General features: G+C 38.4%; 1 protein-coding gene across 1 annotated transcript; it reads left to right on the top strand.

The window, feature by feature from the left end:
* Positions 1 to 169: 169 nt before the first annotated feature.
* On the top strand, positions 170 to 757 carry LOC120078346 (uncharacterized). Its single transcript, XM_039032602.2, has 2 exons — positions 170 to 240; positions 421 to 757. The coding sequence occupies exons 1-2, from the start codon at positions 170 to 172 to the stop codon at positions 755 to 757; spliced, it is 408 nt and encodes a 135-aa protein (XP_038888530.2).
* The last annotated feature ends 23,530 nt before the right edge of the window (positions 758 to 24,287 follow it).

The raw sequence follows: 24,287 nt of genomic DNA, 5'->3' as shown, positions 1-24,287 counted from the left end.
CAAAAGTGGCTACTTGCGTCTTTTCAAAAGATACCTTTTTTTTTTTTTTGGAAAAAGAACTAAATGATGCCTAATAAAAATAAAAAGTAGTAGTGACATTAGAAAAAATAAATAAATGTTATCGTTGATCGAATTTACGTATAACAACAGTTACCATTCGAGTATCGAAATGGCTCCATATGAGGCTTTATACAGGAGACCATGTAAGACTCCGGTATGTTGGAATGAAGTGGGAGAAAGGTAACTATTAGGCCCAAAACTTGTTCAGCTGACGTCAGATAGTATTAAGATTATAAGAGAAAATCTTAAAACAGCTCGAGACAGATAAAAGAGTTATGCAGATAAGCGGAGAGGAGAATTAGAATTTGAAGTTGGCGATAAGGTATTTCTTAAGTTGCCCCCATGGAAATGAATACTTAGGTTTGGTAGGAAAGGGAAGTTAAGCCCGAGATACATTGGACCCTATGAGATAATAGAGCGAGTTGACCCAATGGCATACAGGTTAGAGTTAACTCCAGAGCTATCTCGTATCCATGATGTGTTTCATGTGGCGATGCTAAGAAAGTATGTGCTAGATCCTACCCATATGTTACCTGAACAACCAGTGCGGTTGAAGGAAAATTTGTCATACGAAGAGGAACTAGTGGAGATCCTTGATAGGAAAGAGCAAGTCTTGAGAAACAAGACAATACCTTTAGTAAAGGTGTTATGGAGAAACCTACTGAAGAAGTTACATGGGAAGCTGAAGAGCAAATGAAAAATAAGTATCCGCAGTTGTTTAATGGATGGACTTGTAGCAGAATTTCGAGAACGAAATTTTCTTAAAGGGGAGGTAAATGTAAACCCTGAACCCTAATTTTCCTACTTATGTATGTTCATTACTGAGACCAGTATGGTGAGTAGGTTAAGTGAGAAGTTATGTTTAATTGTAGGGAAAAGGGGTGAAGAGTTAGAAGAAATGTTTAAGTTTGGAAGCTTGACTTTCGGGTGAAGTTAGAAATTGGCTAAGTGTTTGCCCATGCATTGGCTTTGTGCTAGGCATTGGAGTTGAGCCATGCGTTGGCCTTACCTATTTGTTGAGGTTAGTTGGGCTCTTAAGGAAGCCAAGTGTGGCCAAGTGAAGAGAAACCATGCATTGGTTGTGCACGCCAAGAAGATTCATGTTGAGGGAAAGCAACCCTATGCGTGGACAAGGCATGCGGCAACCAAGACTTGAGAGGTTAGTATGCATGCGGCAGGATCGGGTGTGCGCAAGCGTGGGCATTGGGCATTGGAGCGTTGCACACAGACAATCGCATAGATTCTTGCGGCGCTAGACGATGAGCTAGACGATAGCGCTACACGATAAGCATAAGCACTAGACGATGTGTCACACCCCGCCCCGGGCCCGCACTCCCGAGCCCGAGGAGAGACGTGAGGGACCGCAAATACCTTCCTTTTGTGATACCTACTGCTACTCTGAACCTCTTTACTATCCTCAGTAAACTTTAAGTCAAAGATGTAAACAACAATTATTTATCTAACTCATTTTATTATCAACAGCACAACGTTTATACAACTTTTAAGATTAGCTACAAAGTTTACATCAACCACCCTAAATGCCGGAAGTGTGACTATGGCTTGTGGTAGACCTTGACCTTAGCAACACCCTAGAACACCTCACTTTTCGCTACCTGGGAGGGGGGGACATAAAACATGGAAAACATGAGCTACAAATTCAATGGGTGGCAGCTTTTAAACAAACATAAGTTTGATTACAGAAATTCATCTTTAGGAAAATAATTCCACAAACAACAACAATCACATAACAAAATGTAATTACCCCAGCATGTCAACTGGTTACCCTTGGTATGATCATGTATTTCCCAGGTACTCCCATACGTATCCTAACACAATATACAAAAAAATCCCGTGGAAACCTCCTTAGTATCCCAATATCCCGCCGAATGTGCACATCGACTAACTTCCACTAGCTATGCTTAGATATCTTGACTATATTTTTTTCGCTAACAAAGCTGACTAATCCCGCCAATTATACTGACTAATCCCTCCAAGTACCTTTTTCAAGCATGCTAACTAAATCCTGGGTACTATTTTAGTTTCCAGCACAATCCCAGGCAATATTTTAACAAGCATAATAATAATTTAATCCAGACAATCACATTTCCCGATCATGCCAATTTTCAAGTACAACCTATATATATAATCATATATATATAGAAATCAACCATACAAACAATGGAACAACCACTCACCTTGGTTGGTTAGGAACTTTCCTCTCCGAAGTTCCTTAGGTTTCCTTGGTTTCCCTTTTGAATCCTAAATTCCAGATTCAATTATCAGCTTAGATTACTATAGTTACAGACCTTATTTTAAGATACTTTCTTCTGTAAACATGTTCTAAAATGTCTCAGAAATCTTACCCTAAAATCTTAACTTAGAACTCTTCGTGGTTTGGCCGGAATCATCAAAATATCAAGACTAGCCCAAGCTTACCCGATAGCTCGACCCTTCTGTCTTTTCCTCATTCTTCAGCCCGATTCCTAAAAGCTTCTTTTCCGGCAACCCTACCATTAAAACTAGACTCTCATAGATTTCAGGTGGCTTTAGAATCACACCAAACTCATAAGTATTCTGGGAGATATCCTCATCTCAAGTTGGTGCTACTTCTAGACCTTCCTGTCCGACAGCATCTCCTCCTCTTGGAACCTCTTGACCAACGCATGGTCTTGCTACCAACGTATGCATTCCTTCATCAAAGCATAGTTTCCTCCCACTCAGTCCCCATACACTCTTTCTAATGTACTTTAAAGAGAATTCAAGTTATGATCTGAAGAGAAGTCCTTGGCTCTATTTATAGGCGTCCAAAATCTCCCCAGGTGCTACACCTCCTGCTTGGCCATATGTCCAGGTGTCCTTTCCCTACACTATTAATGCAACCTTCAGGCCATCGCAATCCAAGGTGTCTTCCTCTTCTTTAGCCAACACATAGCGCTCAAATTTGCATGTCTTTTTGTGCATCCACCTCACTTGCTTGGAGCCCAAGATTTCTCCTCAACAAGCCACATGTCCGGATGATTTAGCATCACCATCGACGCATTCCACACTCTTATGGGCTCAAGCCATCTTGGCCGATCGCTCCCTCATACGGCCTATGCGTCCATCCAACCTCAAATGCATCCATCCAATTGGCGTAACATACCTATGTCCGAACACCACCCATTGACGCATGCGTCCATCCCATCTTTACACACTTGAAGTGTCTTTTTAACCTCGAAATAACACCCTTCAAGCCATTTCCGCATAACACCTTGCCCCGTATGCAACCTACTAACCTTGATTGTGCCATGTCTAATTAACACAACCTTACCTTGTGCATCCAATTGACTCAACTTAGTCACATATGCTAGATGCTCGCAATGTTCATCCTTCTCTTTCGCATGGCTTACCTTTGGCCTATGCGCTCAACTAGGATTATGACCAACACTCCTCCAACGCATACTATTAGCCTTGTTCTATACGCCCACATGCCCTCGGATGTCCTTGGCACATAGCACCTCACCAACGCATAACAACCCATAAGTCAAGCTAGGTCTCAACTCAACGTCTCATGGTACAGTTTACCATTGCTTAGCCTCTTGCTAATGCATCCCCTATGACCAACGCATGTATGTCCTTATTTGCCAACGTCCTTAGTCTCTTGTTCAAGACCAACGCAAACTAACCTCATAAGCCTTATGTACCACCAGCCTTAACAACACAAAGACATTTCACCATGTGTCCACCATGGCTTGTCTCATCGCCTAGCTCATCATTTTAGCAAGGTCGCCGCATAGCACCATCGCATAGCACACAGCCTACCGTACAGCTTTTGCTCATCGTGTAGCGCTGATGCCCATCGTGTAGCACATCATGGCTATCATCTAGCGCATCATCGCTATCGTCTATCGCATCATCGTATAGTGTTATCATTTAGCACGACTCCCCGCACCGTTTCACACGATCGCCTACCGTATCCCTTAGTTCCACGCATTTTCTATACGATCGTCTAGTGCCTGCCTACATGATCGCCTACCTCATCATGTAGCGCCGCTCACTTACTATACGATCGCATACCCCATCGTGTAGCGCTGCTCATTTGCTACACGATCGTCTACCTCATCATGTAGCACTGCTTATTTACTACACAATCAACCAACGTGCGCAACTCCAACGCCCAGTGCCCATGTCCGTGCAACTTGAGGCTACCGCATGCTTTGCTAACCTCTTAAGACATTGTTGCCGCATGCTTGTCCCCGCATAGCCTTTCCTCTTGGCCACACTTTAGCCTCTTTCAACGCCCAAATAACCTCTCAAATGTTCATGGCCAATGCATGGCACAACACCAACGCTTAGCTCAAGGCCAACACATCGTCAAATACTTAAGCCATTTCTTTCTTGGCTTCCAACGCACAGTTCTTTTTGGATTCATACTTAACCAAATTTTCATTAGGTAAGGCTTATCTCAAAGTTACTCAACAATCTATTTAAACACTTAGAATTTTCCTTCTTTTTAACATAGGATTTAAATTTCACTTAGTTAATTCCCTTAATTTCCTGCTTAAGTAGGAAAAATGGAAATCCGGGTTTCACATTTACTTCCCCCTTAAGAAAATTTCGTCCTCAAAATTTACTCAAACTTACTCCGGTTTCAGGTTTCACGACAACCTTTTTTGTAAACTCTTATAACCCTGTCTGTTATCACGCTTCCACTGCACTACTCTGATATTAATTTCTTAGTTTGTCCAACGATACCCCACCTAGCCATCGCAAAGCTAGATGTTGAACCAAACTATCTACAACATAAATTTTCTATCTCAAATACTAAATGAGAATAATTTAATTCATACTTACCTCCCTCGGTAGATCTTCAGGTAGCATTGTGAGTTCCAACTCCGGTTGTCTGCTAAGTCATGCCACTTCCGCCATTTGTCTTAGTCTACTTTGACTAATTCTTAGATTTCTCTTTAAACCTTTAACCTACCACACTTCTTCTGGTTTTACTTAACACAAACCTCAAGTTTTCTAGACTTAACCCTTCGGTTTCCAAGAATTTATGCTTTGATACTAGACTAGTATCAACTCAATCTCAACCTTTCCCCAGGTTATACGTATACCTTTGCTCTGATCCAAGTTGGTATAAACTAATTCCTCAACTTTCCTAAAAACTTATACTCTGATACCAAGTTGTCACACCCCGCCCCGGGCCCGCACTCACGAGCCCGAGGAGAGACATAAGGGACCGCAGATACCACCCTTTTGTGATACTTACTGCCCAACTGAACCTCTTTACTGTCCTCAATAAACTTTAAGTCAAAGATGTAAACAACAATTATTTATCTAACTCATTTTATAATCAACAGCACAACATTTATACAACTTTCAAGATTAGCTACAAAGTTTACATCAACCACTCTAAATGCTGGAAGTGTGACTGTGGCTTGTGGCAGACTTTGAGCTTAGCAGCACCCTAGAAATCCTCACCTTTCGCTACTTGGGGGGAAAATATAAAACATGGAAAACATGAGCTACAAAGCTCAGTGAGTGGCAGCTTTTAAACAAACATACAGAAATTCATCTTTGGGAAAACAATTCCATAAACAACAAATATCACATAACAAAATGTAATGTTTTATACAAACATAGGTTTGATTTCAGAAATTCATTTTTGGGAATACAATTCCACAATCAACAATAATCACATAATAAAATGTAACCACCCCAGCCTATTAGCTGGACAACTTTGGCATGATCATGTATCTTCACTGGGTATTCTCCGCGAAGACCAAACTTGGACAAAATCCTATAGTCCGCTGACTATATTATTAGTTCCTATTAGTCATGCTTGAGTACATTGACAATTCCAGTCAGGTACCTTGACATTCTCAGCCAAGCGTCCATAAGGCATGCTAACAGTATCCCGAGTATAAATCCCATTCCAACACAATGACACACGCATTATGACAACAATACAACAACAATTAAGTTTAGGCAAAACACATTTCCCGATCATACCAATATTTCAAACATAACCTATATATATATATATATATATATATATATATATATATATATATATATATAAATATATTATATTCACATATATACATAGAAATCAATCATACAAACAATAGAATAATCACTCACTGAGCTTTGTAGCTCATGTTTTCCATGTTTTATGTCTTCTCCCCACCCCAGATAGTGAAAGGTGAGGAGTTCCAGGGTGCTGCTAAGGTCAAGGTTTGCCACAAGCCACAGTTATAATTCCAAAGGGTTTTACAATTGTTGTTGTAAACTTTGTAGTTAAGTCTTGGAGTTGTATAAATATTACATGGTTGTAATATAAAATGGGCCTACTTAATCAGTTGTTGTTATCTCCTTGACTTAAAGTTTATTGAGTGTAGTAAAGAGGTTCAATTGGACAGTAGGTATCATAAAAGGGTGGTATCTGCAGTCTCTCACGCCTCTCCTCGGGCTTAAGAGTGCAGGCTCGGGGCGAGGTGGGCGTGATGCACTAGACGATGGGTGTAAGCACTATACAATGAGCGAGAATGTGAGTGCAAGACGATTAGAGACAGTGAGAGATAGACGATGGGTGCAAAGCTAAATGATTGAGGCATTGCATGCGATCAAACCAGTCTAGGCGTTGAGCGCAAGGTGCTAGCTACTCGGTGTGCATTAGAGTTGTGCACTGGAGTAAGGCTAGTTGTGCGTTGGTCAAGCTTGGCATGCGATGAGTAGAGCTTGCGTGGGTCAGGCTTTACAAAGCTGAAAGGGCTAATGTGCGATGATGATTGAAGCCAAGAGGAGGCCAAGGCACAAAACACATGCGTTGGAATAGGTTTGCGTGAGAACTATGCTATGCGTTGAACCTAGTTGAAAGCATGCGTTGATAGTAGGTGAAGTAATCAGTTTTAACCACCGATTAAGGGGCATCAACTATCTTAGTCTCCGGAATTAACTCCACTTGAGCTGGAGGTGCATGCTAAGCATTTATAATAAACGGTGGGAGGTAGTAAAAAAGGAAGGACGAACTTCAAATGCTCAGTTTGACAATCCCTTCATGCAAATTGAGAGCTTTTGGTGTCGTTGGAAAGCTCTAAGAGTCTAGTTTTAGAAGTAGTGCTTCTAGAAAAAGATCTCACCGGAATAAGGTGGAAGGAAAAAAATTGACAAGAGGTTCAGTTCATGGGTGAATCCGGGCCATAAATGAAGAACTAAGGCTCTAAGATGAATCACGAAAAGTTTGAAGCTGAAATTTTAAGATACGCTTCCTAATTCAATTCTAAACAAGTTAGTAGAAGGAAATTTCTTGAGATGAACTCTAGAATTTGAGTTATTAATAAAATAATTCGAATCTGGAATTATATGAACAAGCAGGTAGCTACTTGGGTTGAGTAAGTTGGCAGCTCACAATAAACGCTCAGACAGACTAAGGGCTGAGCCCTTCTATACGTTTGACTTTTTGTTTGGACTAAGGAGGCCTGCATTGAAGGCTAGGACGTATAGAGGCCTTTGTGATGACCTTGTGCGGCTAAAGGAACACTTAGAGCTAGTGTTGGTTACACAGTGGGTATGCGTTGGTAAGGTTTGTTGCCCACATAGCAAGAGCCAAAATCTCAAGGAAATTTCTAAGTACTTAACCTATAGCCAAGTATGCATTTGAGTGAAGGTCTTCTAGGGGAAGGCTAAATGCAAAGCTTAATTAAGAGTTAGTCTTAAAAGGGAGGCCATTGCTAGTAGCTAAATATATGTTGTTATGTTCACAGGATTGACACCATTGCTAGAAGCATATAAACCTTTAAGAAGTGGCCCTAAAGTTGTGAGTGACTAAGTATTTATAATGTTTTTAAAGAAACCATGATTTTAAGAAAGATTATTCTCATACTAGCTATTTTCCAAAGTAGTTTTCCAAGCAAACTATGAGTTTATGTTTTCAAACGCATATCATGTATGAAAGTATGTTGCAAAACTATTTATGTGTGTTCAGATACACAAAGCATTTATTAGTACCTTTAAAAACATGTTTCCATGCATTTATCTTTACATACTTTAAAGAGTAAGTCTTAGTATGACTAATGTTACTTCAAGCTCAATACTGAAGGACATTGAGAAGGTATCCGGTCGCTTAATACTGAAGAACATTGAGAAGATATCTAAGCAATAGTACCTAAGACATGATGGTACTTAGTTATAACCACGTGCATGTAGGTAGTTTGAAGTCAGAGATTGAGTACAATAGTACCTAAGGTATGACGATACTTAGTTATAACCACGTGCACGTAGGTAGTTTGAAGTCAGAGATTGAGTAAAAGGGTTCTCTCTTGACTAAGGAATTGACGTTGGGTTTAACCATAGCAGGGTTACTCTCAACTAAGGAATAGTTTAATGTTTTATAATGAAAACAGTTTTACATGTTTTATGCTTGGGAAGTTTACATTTCAATACAAGGTTACTATAAAGACACATGTTTCAGTATGATCTCTTTATTGAGACTTATGCATGAGAACCTGTTTTCTTTCTTAAGTCACTCACTGAGCTAATAGCTCACTCTATTTTTCAAATGTTTTCTTCCCTAGGTAACGGTCAAATCCTCCAAAGATGGCTATGCATCTACTCTGCCACTTAAAATCAGAAGTTCTAATAACGCGTCAAATAGGTGGTTACTGTAAATATTGTACACATGTTGTAGTTATTTCATGTAGGGACTAAGTTTAGGAGTTGAGACTTATGTGTTGTAATCTCTATAAATGTTTTGTATTTAATGGTTAATGTTTGTTTGGCCTTAGTGGCAGTCACTGTGTTTGAGATTGCATGTTGGTATCAGATTATTTAAAAAAGAGTTAGTAGGCAGTAAGTATCATAAAAGGGTTGATAACTACTACAGTCATGCCCTTACCTGGGCTAAGAGAGAAATCTGGAGGGGGTGTGACAACAATAGTCTTTCTTCATGTGTCCAAGCTTGTGGAAAAAATGACACTTGATCTTAGACTTGTCACCACCATTCTGCTTTCCCTTCTCATTGTTCTTTGTTTTCCCCTTTGAAAACAAGTCTTCTTCTCCTTGCTAATCTTTCTTGCTCATCTGTAACTCTAGTTCTCTGACTCTTATTGCTGAAATTATTGTTTCTGTAGTGATTCTTTCTCTACCATACTTCATGGTTATCTTGACATCTTTAAATGATTCTTGTAGATAGTTAAGTAAGCCGAAAGCCTCATTTTCTTCCCCAATATTGTCTTCTATTGATCTGAATTCTGATGGCAGTCTCTTAAACTCGTTCAAATTATCAGTGAGGGACTTTGCAGCATCCATCTTGTATGTGAAAAATCTTTCCCTCAATAGAGTTTTATTAGGCAAGTCTTTGTTGAGATAAATCTCATTCAGTTTGTTCCAGAGGGCATAAGTAATAGGTTGGTCAACAATCTGCCTTAAAACACTATCTGTAACATTCAAGATAATAGTTCCATAAGCATTTACCTCTATTGTCTCTTTCTCTGCATCGGTGAGTGTTTCAGGGTATTTTGCAGGGTCTGTAATAGCCAAAAGTGCCTTCTACTGTCCCAGAATTGTCTTATTCTTCACTTTCCATAATTCAAAGTTTGTCTTACCATCAAACTTCTCAATTTCATACCTGGTTGTAGCCATTCTTGAACTTCAAGATTGATTTATCTGATTTGAAGTATGCAAGAATTCAAATCTTGGATCTGTCTTTAGTTTTTTCCTGAGCTCTGATACCACTTGTTGTCCCAGATAACTATGATCAACTTGTTTGCAAGCCAAAATTACTCAGCATTAACGGTTAAGTACACTTCAAGACTCAGGGAAGGTTGTATGCTTCAAGCTTCAAAACTCTTCAATCGTTTACCTGAAGGCAGCTTAATTAATAGACGAAGCTCCACTATACGATAGTTCAATTAGTAAACGATATTAAGAAGCACTAGACGATTGTTGTGAAGAACTAAATGATCGTATAGACGACAGCTGAGGAACTAGACGATCATATAGACGTTGCAATATGAAGCTAAACGATCGTGTACACGATACTTAAGTAAATGCTAGACGATCGTAAAGAAAGAAAGAAAGAACACAAGTATTTAAGTGGTTCAGCCAAAGGCCTACGTCCACTGTGCAAATCGGGAGGATCTCTTTTATTTCTTCTTCATTAAACTTCTTACAAAATGATTACTCTCTCTTACTCTATTCTCACTTTTTTTTCTTTTTATACAGCCACTCATAGTCAATGAAAAAGTTGTGGTGGTTACAACAATCATAACAGAAAGAATGACGACAACGAACTGCCTGCAACTTCGTTTCTTGTTTTCAATTCTTTCTGTAATAGTTTTGATCTGATTTCTTAATTCCATTGCAACATTGGAAGCTTGGGAGCTAGAAACTCAGAAGCTGAAGTTTCAAACATAAGAGTAAATAGAGCGTTGATTTCAAGAACCAACAATAAGGTGAGGATAAAGACTTGGCAAGTATATGAAGGGTAAAATTCTTTTGAATTTTGATTAAATTTTGTAAATATTTGGAGTTTGAACAAAATTATGTAATCGTCAATGTAAAGCAACAAACTTTATTTTGCAATCAACTGTACTTACGGCAGAATGTAAAGAAATTTATTCCTCATTTCTTGACTTTTCTGTATTTAACAGAGAAAAAATAGCCAAACTTCCAAACTACCATCGACCCTTTAAACTTGATAGAAAAGAAGTCGCACGTTTTTTCTCTAAAAACTAAAACCCATAAAGAAACAAGTTCAAGAAACAAAAATTAAAACCTAGAAAAGCCACAAACTAAGACATCCAAAGCGAAAAGCCAAATCATCCAAAATATGAGAGATAGAGAAAAGAAGATGAAGTAGATTATGAGATGAACCTTTGTTGGAAATCTTTCTTTGCAAATTTTTACCATAAGGCTAGAATTCTTGGAAATCTACATCAAAAACACATTAGAGAGAGTTGAAAAGAGAAGGAGGAAAGATGTGGAAGAAAGACCTTAGAGACGTCAAGTTTCATCGATTTTGTCAGTGGTGTTTCTAGAAATGCTACAAGTATCTTCGTTGCTATAGTTTCTCTTATTTGTATATACTAATTTGTAATGATTAATATTTCTTTTTAGATTCAACACGGTCAAATGGATTAAAAATTATGAGAAATGAAGAAAACATAGTAGAAAATTACCAAAACTTCAGCAGAAATCTATCGAAGCAATCTCAAATCTAGAAAATTTTAGGGCTTTTATCATATATAGCGCTATAATAAAGAAATTAAAAATAAAACCTAGGAATATAGATATTCCAGATGTAAAATTGCAAAATAAGAGCAAGGAAGAGCAAATTGCAACAAAAGTAAAGGATGAAAAAAAGTGGAAACCTATTTACCTCACAAATTTCATGAATCGGTGCACAACACACATAGAATCTTGAATTAAGGCACAACACAGTTGAATGAAGACGAAGGCTGAAATTTTGGAGAACAATGCTTAGAGATGGTCAAAGATTGAAAAGGACAAAAGAGAAGATACTGAGAGAGAACATAATAGATAGAGGTAGCGACTGAAGAGAACGAAGGAGAAGACGAAGAAGAAAAGACGAAGGAGATGATAAAGAAGAAGAGAACAAAGGAGAATAATGAGAGAGAACGAATGAGAAGAATGAGAGAGAACAAAAATTAGCGGAAGTCTTGGAGAGAGATTGCCAAAAAGCAAATTTTTGTTTTCATGGGAAGAGCTTGCGCCCTCTAATTTTAGAGTTCCTGCTTTTTCTTTTATTTTTTATAGCATTTTATAAGAAAGGCTATGCTCAAATGCTATTAAGAGGTATATTTGTTGTAGTTGTTGCTCCTTTCCTCGAATCTTCATCTTATTGTCCAACGTTTTCACGCAAACCATCGATGAAACCCCCACGAATAGTATGTGTGTGCATTTTCGATCGACAACTATGTGAGAATTGTGACCAAAGTCAAAATTGAAGAAACATCCCAAAGTCATTTGCTGAAGGTTTTTCTTTTCCTTTAGAATTATTGAGCCTAAGCCCATGTGGGTTTAGGTTATTTATTGTGTAACAAACACATATATATGTTTTTTTAAACTGAGAGTTGGAGTAGCCGATAAGTGAAAAAGTGACGGCATCTTGATATATTTGGCAGCCGAAAGTGTGTTCTTTAATGCTACAGTGTGCGGCAAAAAGGAAAAAACTCAGAAGACTTATGTGTTTCTCATTCATTATAAATTTCAAGATACTGAGTTGTGATATAGGAAATCAAACAATTCGTGTTGGACTTGAGGAAAGATTTGTAGTGTGAGTTTTGGAACCATTGCAATCTTTATTATAGTTGAACCTGTAATTACAAAAAACTGGTCGTAGTCTCGAGTTTGGCACTAACCTGTAGAAGTAAGAATTTTATATATAATTAATTTTATGCATTTTATTTATATCTAAGTATAAATTTCCAACAGACTATGCACAACCATAGTAGACTCTAGTGCCTCACAACGATGCCCAATTCTTCGACACCCAAACATTGGCCCTTCAAGGTATAGAGGTTTGGTTCATTAAAGAAGATGAACTAAAGATAGGAGAAAAAATAAGATAAAAAGTGGATCGAGAGCGAGAGTGAGGAACGGAGATCGAGAATGGAGAGGTGATGTGTTTTTTTATTGTTTCAGTGAATTCACTCAACGATGATGTAATCTAAAGGTAAAAAATTTTGATTTTCGAAGGTTGGGAGAGATTCTGTTGAGAATTAATATGAAATTAACCTTTACATACCGTTGTAACTACTTTGTAAATCCTATATATAAATAGTAGCTATAAGCTGATTACAAGTTAAGAAATTACTTAAAAAAACTTTACAACTTATCTATATTTTCCTCTAATCTATCCAAGAAATAATATCCTCCAACTTCTCTGTGGATGTAGTCTTTACTTTGCCTAACTACGTTAAAAATCTATGTGTTAATCTTCTTTTCTTCTTCTCTTCACCCTTACTTCTCTTCTTCTCTACATGCTAAAGTGTTTTTTCTTCGGAACCCTCAAACTTCTCCATACTCTCTCTCGTTTTCTCATTGAAAAAATGACATAAATGACAAACTGAAACAAATTGATTGCAATCTGTAAGGCATTAGTTGGCTAAGTAAATCCTAACCCTCAACGTGTAAGGGAGGATTTTCTTTTCACGTGGATTATGCTTAGCCATATGTTTTTTCAAATACTAGAGGTTTTCAGCTCATGGTGTGTTTTCCTTTCTAGTTTTGGCCTCAGTGCATAGTGGACAATCCCAACAAAGTGGTATCAGAGCCTGCAAGAACAAGAAAGATTAGTCAAGAATTCAAGAAAGCTAATCTTAGATCATAGTGAACATACAAGAAGGAAAAAGATGGTTGTTGCAAGGTATGATATAGAGAAATTTGATGGGAAAGGAGATTTCAGTCTATGGAAGGCTAAAAGCAGAGTTGTATTGGGGCAACAAAAGGCTCATAAAGCTCTTAAGATCCCTTTAAACTCCCTATTTCTATAACAGATGATGAAAGAGAAAACATGGAGTTAATTACACATGGAACTCTTGTCCTGAATCTCTCAAATAGTGTACTTAGACAAGTCATTGATCAAGATACAACATTTAAAATGTGGACAAAGCTAAATGAGCTATATGAAACAAAAGATCTGCATAACAAACTCTTCTTGAGGGAAATATTCTTTACATTCAAAATGAATCCATCTAAAACATTGACAAAGAATCTTGATGAATTTAAAAAGATTAAGCTGAATTTAAAATCCAAGGTGATACTATAGGGATAAATAATTAAGCCTTTGTCCTTTTAAATTCACTTCCAGAAATGTATAATGATGTGAAAACAACTTTAAAATATGGAAGAGATTCAGTCACGATAGATATTATCACTTCAGCTCTTAGAATTAAAGAGATGGAATTGATAACAAATAAAGAAGAAAAACCTAGTACAGAGGGATTATTGGTGAAAGGCAAGTCAAAGCATCACAATAAAGAGAAGGACAAACAAGGCATCACAGAAGAAAACAAAGAGAAGTCAAAGATTAGATGCAAGTATTGCAAAAAGATTGGGCCTCTAATCAAAGATGGAAAAACCTTAAAATGGAAGAATGAACAGAAAAATAAAACCAAAACCAGAAAAACCAATCTTCACAATCAGAGGAAGCCTTAGTAGGGGAAGATTCATTCTTCTACTCAGATGCTCTAGCGACCTCAAATCAAAAGGCAAAATATGAAGAACCAGCTAAGAACCTTGATTGGGTTTTAGACTCATGGTGTTTTTTTCATATGACCCCTAACAATGACTGGTTCAACACTTATAAAGAAATGGAAGGAGGCTCAGTATACATGGGTAACAATTACTCATGTCCAGTAGTTGGTATTGGCTCAGTTTCAGAAGATGGGTCAGTAAAACTACTAAGAAATGTCAGACATGTGCCCAAGTTAAAAAGAAATATGATCTTTGGGCATGCTTGACTCAATTGGTTGTGAATACAGAGAAAAATGAGGCTATTGTGAAGTTTTGAAGGATGCTAAGCTAGTTTTCAGAGGGGTTAAAATAAATGGGGTCTATATAGTTCAACGAGTTCAAAAGTTACAATCAACTCTTGTTGTAACATCTAAAGGACCTACTGAATGAGACCTTTGGCACAAAAGACTTTCACACATTAGTGCCAAAGGCCTTCAAGCTCTAGAAAAATAAGGGATCCTACCTAAAGGGGTTCATCAAGGCCTATCCTTTTGTGAACATTGTGTAATAAGGAAGGCAACAAGACAGAGTTTTACCAAGGCCCAACACACAACTAAAGCAATCCTTGACTATGTGCATTCAGACCTATGGGGCCCTTCACCATTCCAATCCTTAAGTGGTGTCAGGTATTTCCTAATTTATGTTGATGACTTCTCTAGAAAATATTGGATATACTTTCTTAAAACTAAAGATATGGCCTTTGAGAAATTCAAGGAATGGAAGACAGTGGTTGAAAAACAAACTAGCTGTCAAATTAAATGCCCTAGAACAGATAATGGACTTGAATTTTGTGTAGAAGAATTCAATGTTCTTTGTAGATAACAAGGAATAGTTAGACACAGAACAATGAGGTACACACCTCAACAAAATGGGGTGGCAAAGAAGCTGAACAAAACTATACTTGAAAGTGTTAGAAGTCTCTTATCTGATACTATTCTACCAGAGAAGTTTTGGGCTGAAATAGCCTTCTATACTATTTACACATTAAATAGATGCCCTTATGCTTCTCTAGATCTGCATACTCCTGAAGAAAAATGGACCAATCACCCACCTAATCTAAGTAACCTAAGGGTTTTCGAGTGTATTGGTTTTGTACATCAGAGTAAGGGGAAGTTGAATGTCCGAGCTATCAAATGCATGTTTTTGGGGTTCCCTGAAGGTGTAAAAGGTTTTAGATTATGGCATCCAATTGAGAAGAAGTGTGTAACTAGCAGATATGTTATTTTTAGGGAAACTGAAATGTTTATGCAAAAAACTAACACACCTGAACAAACACTTCAAGAAGAGATATATACAATTGAGGTGGAGACTTATGCCTACTTCAGTTCCCTCAAGCTCAACTTTTGATAATACCAGAGGTCAGGTGTCTCAATATGAAGAAGAAGAAGAGGTTGTTGGGATTGGTGTCCTAATTCTCTCAGAGTCTCGTTGTTTTGTAAAGATGCAATTGTTTAATGAATAAAATAAGTGTTATTTAATTCTGGCATTTACTCATATCCAATAAACAAAGCTCCTTGGTTATCTTATGTGAACTTAAGCATGTTTTTGTGATATACAAGTAGATCATGCCTTAAGTGATAACCTAAATCGATCTGTAGTATAAGGATTAAGATAGGATACCTGATCCTGGTGACACTACGGATACGACCCACTTTGTAGAAGTTTGCAAGTGTTGTAAACTACTACAGATGGTAGATTCTCACTATTCGTATGGAGACGTAGAGCGGGGGTGTCTTATACAAAGAGTTTGTATAAGTCTGGACCACGAGATGACTAGACTCTGTATATAACGCCATTGATACTAGAGACTCGCATCTTATCTAAATGACCATAGGTGACGCGACTTCAATCTTGAGTGTTTTGTGAACTCCTGCGTTTCAGGTCGGTCCTTTGATTAGTATGGGTGAGAGTGGCCAGATTGCTAACTCAACATGCCTATCTTTTTGGGGACTTGTCTGATCTGGGAGTTGGAAACTCAATTCACAATATGGAATTCACTCATTTCCTAAAGTAGAGATAAGTAGAGAGATTGCTCCCTTAAGGGCTGATTCTGGGGTTTGAACATAGTGGCCATAGCTTCTCTTTGGAAGAGAAGACTTAGTCATAGTAGGACTATGATTTATGTTCATTAGAGAGATCAGTAGTACTTAAGGAGACAGATGTAACTACAGGGGCATAACGGTTATTGGCCCAGTTGTACTTACGAGCGATCTATGAAGGGTTGTCGCACTACTGATTGGTTAAGATGGACACATAATATATTTGTAGTGAGGAGAGTTCAACTGTCAGTCTTTAGTGAAGTGCCTCGCAGTTAACGGATGGTGGATCCCGTGACTAAAGAGTTTAGTCAGTTATTCACGTACCGTTGGAGCTTCAGATCTACAGGTCCATGAGGTCCCCTTGGTAGCTTGGATTCATGTTGAATGATCAGTTCTTGGTGTTGATTTGAAATGTTCAAATTGACAAGAGGTATTTTGATTATATATGATATAATCGGTATGATGTATAAGATACATCTAATGGAGGATTGATGTAAATGAGATTTACATTAAGTACCATGGAATAGAAAAAGAACTATGGTTTATATGTTTCATGATATGAAATATTAAAGCTATAGGTTATAAATATAGTATGATAAGTTGGTTATCATTTATATTTATAATAATATTAATTATTAGATAATTAATACTTTTTTCTTTTAAATAACCAAATGTAGTAAGTGGTTATTGCATCATGGTAACCGTGAGTATAAAGAAAAGTGGTTTCCTATTTTAAAAAAATAAGTTTTTTACAAAAAGTTTGAAAAGAATTTGAGTTTTCTCTCGGGCAAAAAGAAACTCACAGAAGTCGTCAAGTAAATACAAATTTGTTAAACGACGGCTGGGTAAACTAAACGATCGTGCAGGTGTTAGCTAAACGATCGTGCAGTATTTACTAAGCTATATTTGCTAGACGATCGTTGGCCCAAGGTAAATGATCGTGTAGATTCTGTAGAGCTATACGATCGCATAGCTTTTGCTAGACGATCGCATAGTTTTATCTAAACGATTGGACATCGACCTATACAATAGGTCTTCGACTACTCCCACTTGCCCAGTCGTGTACGCAATTGTTGTTTCCTCCATTCGTCTGCCTCATACCAAGTCCGAACAAAGCCCACCCTCTGGATTCTCACACCAAGAATACCAAGGTCGCCTTGTTGGTGGTGTCAGACTCAACTCAACACTTTCGAGGTTTTTCGGAGGCCGTTCATGGTGCTGCGGAGGTCGTTCGCTGTTGTGGAGGAGTTCGTTAGCGAGAAGATCGTTGAGGACGAGCACGAAGTGTTCGTACGGTGTTGCAGTCTTGTAGATCGAGTGTTCGTGGTCGCTGTTGTTCAAGCGGTCGCGCATCAAAGCGTGGAGACGCTTCTGCCTTTGTTAGTACAGTTTTTTCCTCTGTAAATTTGTTGTTTGATGCTGTAATTTCTCTGTAAATTGTATAACCACCTGTATTGAAGTCAAGTGTAAATGATTTGTTGATTCATGATTGTAATTTGGAATAGCCTTACTTCCGTTGCTCACGAAAATCATCGTTCTGATTTCCTTCAATTGGTATCAGAGCCAGGTTCTCTGATATTCCAAATTACAGATCTGAATCGAATAGTTTCTACAGTCGCGGTGGGTTTCTGCATTTGTAGTTAACCATTTTCTGCATTTGTGGATGAATTGATGAATGTTTCGGGTTTAAATTGCCTTTTTGTTAAAGCTTTCGTTATTACAAAGTGTTAATTGTAAGAGCCCTTGTGTTTTTGGGCGAAATTAACCTTGCAATCGAGTCTGTAATTCAAAAAGTTTGAGTTCTCGAGTCATTCATGATGAAGCTTCGACGCATGGCGATGCAGTTCTCAACAAAGAAGAAGATCAAGCATTGATCGGATCGTGTAGCCTCAGGTAAACGATCGTAGGGATTTTACTAAGTGATCGTTTAGATTTTTTTTAGACGATCGTGTAGTATTTTCTAATCGATCGTTTAGCTAATGCTAAGTGATGGGGTAAATCGTTTACCATATAGCGTAGCGTTAGTCGCGTGATCGCGGAAGCGCTAGAGGTAGACGATCATAGGGGGTGCATGCGATGCTCGTCGTTTAGTAGAAGGCGCGTGCTAGACGATCGTGTAGTTAGCAAGCTTCATCGCTTAGTTACTATCTATGTAAGCGATCGCTTAGGCGATGATGCTTTGCGGCATCGTAGTCACTTAGATGATCGTGGAAGGTGGGCATCGTGCGAAGCACGCTAAGTGATTGTGTACTTCAGGCTTCATCGCTTAGTTACGGTACACGATCGTGTTGTAATAGCTAAATGATCGTTTGGATTTTTCTAAACGATCGTATAGTAATGCTAAACGATCGTTTAACTCTGGGAGCGCTGGTAAGCAATAGAGCAAAGAGTTTGTTTTATCGTGTAGACGATCGCAGGGTACTCAGTACACGATGGATGGTTGGAGAAGTGATGCTTTGTCGAGCAGTTCAAGACCCAATTTGCTTGTTTGAACCGAAGACTCCTTGTCTTTGTAATAGTTAGCTTTCCCTTTTGTGTTTTAAGGCAATTTAACCCAGTTCATCAACTTTTATTGCATATACATGTGATGTATGAAGCTTATATGTCAAAGTGTTTGTCATATAGTTAAAAACCCACCTTAGGTTGTGCAATTACTCATGCATCATGTATTATAAATGTTATAATATTGCATGAAGAAATTACTTGAAAGCATGTGCATGCATCATGAAATATAAGAGTTATATTTTGCATGCAGTGAGCATTATCATGCATCATCCTTTTATTATAATTGTTATAGTCTAAGAGTGAATAGAAGCATGTTTTGCTTGTTTCATTGTTGTTTTGTATAAGTGTTATATAAAAGAAGTAGCAATGATAGGACAATGCATTGAACATGACACTTAGGTCGTTTATAATCATTATGAATGTTTTACATGTGTTAGCTTTGTATTGTAGTGGTTGTTTCCGTTTATAAGTGTTATAAAGGAAATTAGACCTAAAATCAATAATTCAGAGTTGCATGCGGACTTAGGGTGAACTCAAGTTTTTTAAAAGGGTTTTAATTGAATTGAGATAGACCTAAGTTCAAATGGTTCTAAAGAGTTTAGTAACCTAGATTAATCTTTTAAAATCGATTTAATAGGATTAAATTGGTTGGAATAAAAGATTAAATTTGTTGTAAACCTATCTATAAGGGACCTTTTGTCTAAGGTGGGTTCTGGCTAGGCTGGGATTCTTAAGTTGCGGAAACGTAACACCCCTACCTAGGAACCTACCTGGAAAGGTGAATTAGATAGATTTTCAACAAGCATGCGACGATTTGGTCAAAGACTCCATTAAAGAGTTTAATGGATGATGATCAAAAGTTGTTCAACTATCCAAGGTAAAAGTTACTCTTGGGAAAACCTAAAAGTCACTTAGTTAAAATCCTTAGCCGTGTTTTTTCTAAGTAAACTAAACCCTAAGTTATAAAATACTCAGTGGGAGGAGGAGGTGTATCGATATGTCTATGATTCCACTCACGTTTCTCCCTGTATGTTTATACCGTGAGATTCATGCTTGGCCTCGAGATGCCCCAGGATGCATCCCTCTTCGAATGGTGTTTGCATGAGTCAATATCAAGGTGGGCGGAGAGAATATTTATAGTAAATGGGTGAAGGGTATGTGCCAACACGTCCTATGGTCTCTGTCATTGGTTCACACCGTGAGATCATTCTGTACGCCCTCGTGTCTTCTTCGATGCGGCCGCCTTCGGATGGGTTTTGTGTAGTTGGTCAATATCAAGGTGAACTCCAGAAATGGATAGGTCGCTTTAGGTTTTGCCCCAATCGGATTTTTTCCCTTCGGATTGGCCTTTTGGGACAAACTTCTAGGGCTTAAAATGGCAGGTCACACTTACGGGAGATTGTTAAATAAGTTAATGATCTCTTGGCCAAATCAATGATGGCTAGTCGTTATAGGAATAAGAGTTGTTATGGTATTAATGACTGGTTGAGATCTTCTCAATTCAGAGGAGGGATAACTGACCTCCCTTCGGCGGCTTTTGTCCTAAAACTTTGAAGCGTCATTGCGAAACTAGATGTTACACGGGGTTCATGTTAGTTTTGCTAAAACCTTATTGGATGTTGTTTTATTTTACAAAAAGTATTTGCTTAAAACCTAACGTAGGTCAATGTGTTTTTCTTTTCAGCAACTCGTTAGATTTCCATTTAAATCTTTTAAAAATGACCGATTTTTTACAGTAGAAAAAATCGTGTGAAACGAATTTCGTGGCAAACGGCCTCCATTCCACTACTCTCCAAAATAGGAGACAGGACAGTAAATATGATTTATTGGTCTTGGAGATATGTCTAGTAGAGAATGATGATTCTGCTTAGATCCTTGATTCAGGTGCTACCAATCATGTCACTTCTTCTTACCAAGGATTCAGTTCCTGGCAAACATTGCCACAGGGAGAGATGACTCTTTGAGTCGGTAATGGTGAGGTTGTTTTAGCTGTTGATGTAGGCAGGCTGAAGTTATTTGTTGATAAGAAACGTTATCTGTTACTGGATAATATTTTTATAGTTCCTCATATTAAGAGGAACTTAATCTCGGTTTCTTGTCTCATTGAACAAGGCTATACCATCTCCTTTTCTGAGAATAAAGTGTTCATTTTCAAGAATGGAATGAAGATTGGTTATGGTTCAATGGAAAATAACTGTTTATTTTCAAGAATGGAATGGAGATTGGTTATGGTTCAATGGAAAATAACTTATATGTACTAAGGTCATTAGTCATAAAAGCCTTGTTTAACACTGAAATGTTCAGTACGGCAACAACAGCTAAAAGACCAAAGGTTTCTCCAAAGGAAAGCGCCCATCTTTGGCATCTATGGTTAGGTCACATCAACTTCAATAGGATTGAAAAATTGGTGAAAAGTGGACTTCTAAAGAGTTTGGAAGAAAACTCCTTGCCAGTATGTGACTCATGCCTTGAAGGCAAGATGACTAAACGACCTTTTACTGGAAAAGGTTATAGAGCTAAGGAAGCCTTGGAACTTGTACATTCAGACCTCTGTGGTCCGATGAATGTTAGAGCTCGAGGTGAGTATGAATATTTCATCTCTTTCATAGATGATTATTCAAGGTTGGGGTATCTCTTCCTAATGCAACGTAAGTCTAAAGCCCTTGACAAGTTCAAGGAGTATAAGGCTGAAGTTGAAAACTTGTTCGGTAAGAAGATAAAAACACTACGATCTGATCGTGGTGGAGAGTATATGGACCTCCAATTCCAGAACTATATGATAGAACATGGGATTGCGTCCCAACTCTCGACCCCTGGTACACCTCAGCAGAATGGTGTATCAGAAAGGAAAAACAGGACCTTGTTGGACATGGTTCAGTCTATGATGAGTTATGCTCATCTTCCAGACTCGTTTTGGGGTTATGTAGTGTAGACTGCATGTTATATCCTGAACACCATTCCCTCGAAAAGTGTTTTTGAAACACATTTTGAGTTATGGAGAGGCCATAAAGGTAGTTTACGCCACTTTAGAATTTGGGGTTGCCCGACACATGTACTAGTGACTAACCCAAAGAAGTTGGAACCGCGTTCGATGGTTTGGCTCTTTGTGGGCTACCCCAAGGAAACGAGAGGAGGATACTTCTATGATCCAAGTGAGAACAAAGTGTTTGTTTCCACTAATGCTATCTTCTTGGAAGAAGATCATATGAGGGATCATAAGCCACGAACTAAGCACATTTTACGTGAGATCTCAAGTGAGACTGAGACTGCTGAGAGTTCAACAAGAGTTGTTGAACAGGCCGACAGATCAACAAGAGTTGTTGAGGTCAGAACGTCTAGTCAACCAGCTTAAGAGTTGAGACTGCCTCGACGTAGTGGGAGGGTTATGAACCCACCGGATCGCTACATGGGTTTGACTGAAGCCCGTAACGTCATTACAAATGATGGGGTCGAGGATCCATTGTCTTTTAAGAAAGCAATGGAGGATGTTGATAAAGATGAATGGGTTAAGGCCATGAACCAGGAAATGGAGTCTATGTACTTCAATAATGTCTGAGAGCTTGTTGATCCACTTGATGAGGTAAGACCTATTGGGTGCAAGTGGATCTATAAGCGAAAGAGAGGTGTAGATGGAAAAGTACAAACCGTTAAGGCTAGACTCGTGGCAAAGGATTATACCCAGGTGGAGAGAGTTGACTATGAGGAAACTTTCTCACCTGTTGTCATGCTAAAGTCTATCAGAATTCTCCTGTCCATAGCCGCATTTTATGATTATGAAATATGGTAAATGGACGTCAAGACTTCCTTTCTGAATGGTAATCTTGAGGAGGCCATCTATATGACTCAACTAGAAGGGTTCGTAGTTCTAGATCAAGAGCAAAGAGTTTGCAAGCTTAATAGGTCCATTTATGGACTGAAATAATCATCTCGATCTTGGAACATCAGATTTGACACTACTGTCAAGTCGTTTGGCTTTGACCAGAACGTTGATGAGCCTTGTGTTTACAAGAAGATCATCAACAACTCAATAGCTTTCCTAGTATTGTAAGTGGATGATATCCTACTCATTGGGAATGATGTAGGATATCTAACTGACATTAAAAGTTGGCTAGCTGCCCAATTCCAAATGAAAGATTTGGGTGAGGCACGGTATGTTCTCGGGATCCAGATCATTCGAGATCGCAAGAACAAACGATTAGCCCTGTCTCAGGCATCGTACATTGATCAAATGTTGATCAGGTACAGGATGCAGGATTCCAAAAAAGGTTTGTTACCTTTCAGGTATGGAATCGTTCTGTCTAAGGATCAATGTCCTAAGACACCTCAAGAGGTTGAGAAGATGAGACGGATTTCCTATACTTCTGCTGTAGGAAGCTTGATGTATGCAATGTTGTGTACCAGACCTGACATTTGCTATGTAGTAAGGATTGTCAGTCGGTATCAGTCCAATCCAGGATTTGATCACTAGATGGTGGTCAAGACGATCCTCAAGTATCTTTGGAGAACGAGGGTCTACATACTTGTGTTTAAAGATAATGATCTGATCCTTACGAGATACAACATTATTGATCCCTTTACAAAGGCCCTCACGGCTAACGTGTTTGAAGGTCACTTGGAGAGTCTAGGTCTGCGGGACATGCGGCATCTTGTCTAGGGCAAGTGGGAAATGATACTGGGGTATGCCCTAGTTTATTGTATATTGTACATTTTTATATTGTATTGTACATTAGTCTCCCGAGTCATTAGGACAAGTGGGAGATTGTTAGGATTGGTGTCCTAATTCTCCCGGAGTCTCGTTGTTTTGTAAAGATACACATTGTTCAATGAATAAAATAAGTGTTATTTAATTCTGGCATTTACTCATATCCAATAAACAAAGCTCCTTGGTTATCTTATGTGAACTTAAGCATGTTTATGTGATATACAAGTGGATCATGCCTTAAGTGATAACCTAAATCCGTCTGTAGTATAAGGATTAAGGTGGGATACCTGATCCTGGTGACACTACAGATACGTCCTGCTTTGTAGAGGTTTACAAGTGTCGTAAACTACTACAGATGATAGATCCTGACCATTCATGTGGAGACATGGAGTGGGGGTGTCCTATACAAAGAGTTTGTATAAGATTTGGACCACAAAATGACTAAACTTTGTATAATGTCGTCGATACTAGAGACTTGCATCTCACCTAAATGACCATAGGTGACACAACCTCAATCCTGAGTGTTTTGTGAACTTCTGCCTTTTAGGGCGGTTCTTTGATTAGTATGGGTGAGAGTGGCCAGATTGCCAACTCAACATGCCTACCTTTTTGGGGACTTGTCTGATCTGGGAGCTGGGAACTCAATTCACAATATGGAATTCACTTCTTTTCCGAAGCAGGGATAAGTAGAGAGATTGCTTCTTTAAGTGCTGATTCTGGGGCTTGAATATAGTGGCCAC

This window comes from Benincasa hispida, chromosome 1 (genome assembly GCF_027475165.1).
Source record: "Benincasa hispida cultivar pf3 chromosome 1, pf3_genome.v1.1, whole genome shotgun sequence".
In the NCBI taxonomy this organism is placed as follows: domain Eukaryota; kingdom Viridiplantae; phylum Streptophyta; class Magnoliopsida; order Cucurbitales; family Cucurbitaceae; genus Benincasa; species Benincasa hispida.
Note: the sequence above shows the minus strand (reverse complement) of the source record. Positions and strands in the feature narration are given on the sequence as shown.